This window comes from Meriones unguiculatus, chromosome 9 (assembly GCF_030254825.1).
Source record: "Meriones unguiculatus strain TT.TT164.6M chromosome 9, Bangor_MerUng_6.1, whole genome shotgun sequence".
Lineage (NCBI taxonomy): Eukaryota > Metazoa > Chordata > Mammalia > Rodentia > Muridae > Meriones > Meriones unguiculatus.
In genome coordinates this window covers 54143006-54145348 of record NC_083357.1, presented here as the reverse complement: position 1 = coordinate 54145348, position 2343 = coordinate 54143006, and the positions used below count along the sequence as shown (strand labels likewise).

Below are 2343 nucleotides of genomic sequence, written 5' to 3'. Positions count from 1 at the left end.
CTTTATTGGCTTTTGACACAAAGGAATGTGGATGAGAACGAAAAGAAAATGCAGCAAGGTACAACTGAGTTTCAAGTAAATGGAGGAGGAATAAGAGGGTAGGCCCCTCAACTCTTCTGTTAAGGAGATGTGGATGGTAATAGAGAAACCTAAATGATGGACAAGAGTGACTGTGAGGGTAGCCTACAGGCTTCTAAGTCTGTGTGGACACAGGGTTCTCAGGGGGATTCAACTCACAGTTGACACAAAGAGAAGGAAATCCCTTGGAAAGGCCTTAGGGTATGCTGGGAGGGTACACAGGAAGGAGGAAACCTGAGGTGTCTTTTTTCTTTGTCAAGGCTTGGCCAATTCTCCAGGATCCACACTACTTTTCTATCAGTAATTCAGTCTACAACACTGGATGCTGTGAGAGTAAGCCACATAGATGTTGCCATCCTCAAGACCAAATGACTTCTGAGAACTTTTCTAAGAGTAGCTGAATGTATTTGTGATTCCAGGCTGACTTGTTTGGAAGGAAAGATGCAAGCATAAAAACAGCATATCTGTATTGTCAACAAGAACTCACTGAAATAAAAGAACATTGTCCCCTTGTAACTGAAAGCCCACAAGAGACCTGAAAAAAAACCTTCTTATGAGTGAACTAACTCTCAAGGACAAATATAGACCTAAGTATCTATCTCCAAGAGAAGGCAGAATGCTTGACAAATGATCCATTCATTCTACAATATGACAGGGGCTTAGTAAATACAGCTCTAGACATAATAAATGTCTCTCTCTTCCCCCCTCTTTCACAAAGCCTCATGTAGGAACACATCACACGGATATATATATATATATATATATATATATATATATATACAATATATAATGCATATACATTTATGTATGAAGCATTATACATATCCTATACTACATTTAAAGAAAAGAAACAGCTGAACCAGTGAGTACAAATACCATTCTAGATCTCTTAGTACTAGAACCCACTTGATATGGCATAATGCTGTTCACTGTGTCTGAATCCTTCATAGGGTCAGAAAACACTTAACCAGAGACCTTACTGGTTAGAGATACAACCACAAGGTGGCAGTAGGTCACAAATGCTGGGGAGGATGCAGAGAATTCACTTCTTTGTATGTGGGCTCTGTAGGCTTAAGGCACAAGCACAGCCTTTTTCTCATTGGTGAGGGGAAGACTCCAGAGCTAGAATTGTTACTGAGAAAGAACAACACCCTGGCAGCTATAGCTGACCTTCCGGCCATCACGGTTGACACTGGATTTCAATTTCATTGCTAAGAACAATGAAGACATGTGTTCCTACTTTATTCATGTTTCTGTGGCTGCAGATGGATGGTGAGTTAATATTTTAGGGCCTCAAAATAACCAGTGGGCATTTCTGAGTCATCTAGGGGAATCTATGTTTTATTTAAGTTTTCTCTAGTTACTGTAGAAAAAGAGAATCCTGGAAAGTGATGACCTGACAACCTTTCTCCTTTCTCTCCATCTTTCTGCACAGGGATGAGCCAAGGAGAGCAGGTGGAGCAGCACCCTTCCATCCTGAGAGTCCAGGAGGGAGCCAGAGCTGTCATCAACTGTACTTACACAGACAGTGCCTCAGTCTACTTCCCTTGGTACAAACAAGAACCTGGGAAAGGTCCTCAGTACATCATAGACATTCGTTCAAATGTGGACAGAAAGGAGAACCAAAGACTCACAGTTTTACTGGATAAGAAAGCCAAACACTTCTCCCTGCACATCACAGACACTCAGCCTGGAGACTCAGCTATGTACTTCTGTGCTGCAAGTACACACTGCTCCACTGGCACCTGCAGCCTGTCTTCAAACCATGGGGCTGTGTCTGCATCCTGTGTAACGGGCCTTCCAGGGCAGCATTTGCCAGTTGCTAGCTTGCAAGTGCCATGTATAATGTAGACATTAAAAACACAAAATAAGAAAGTTAGCTTCAACTCCCTCAGACAATTTAGGATAGTTTTCTCTTTCTTTTTTTTCCCCTTAAATTTCTTTTAAAAATAAAAATAAACTCAATTTTCTGAGAAAAAAAACATTGTTTTCCCAAATGGTTGTACAAGTTTACAATCCCACCAGTAATTGAACAGTGTTTCCTTTTCTTCACTCATCAACATGTACTGTTGCCCGAGATCTTGTTCTCAGCTATTGTGACTGGTGTGAGATGGAATGTCAGAGTCCTCCTGGTTCACACTTACCTCATGACTAAGGTATTTGAGCATTTCTTAAAGGGCTTCTTGGCCACTGGAGATTCCTTTGTTGATAACTCTCCGTTTAGTTCTGTGCCCCATTTTTAATTGGGTTATTTTGTTTGTTGGT

General features: G+C 41.1%; 1 gene segment (V, D, J or C); it reads left to right on the top strand.

Annotated features, from left to right (window-relative positions):
* Positions 1–1298: 1298 nt before the first annotated feature.
* LOC132656253 (T cell receptor alpha variable 13-1-like) lies at positions 1299–1929 on the top strand. The segment is given in 2 exon segments: positions 1299–1350; positions 1514–1929. Coding segments are annotated over 2 exon segments (468 nt in total).
* Positions 1930–2343: the final 414 nt, after the last annotated feature.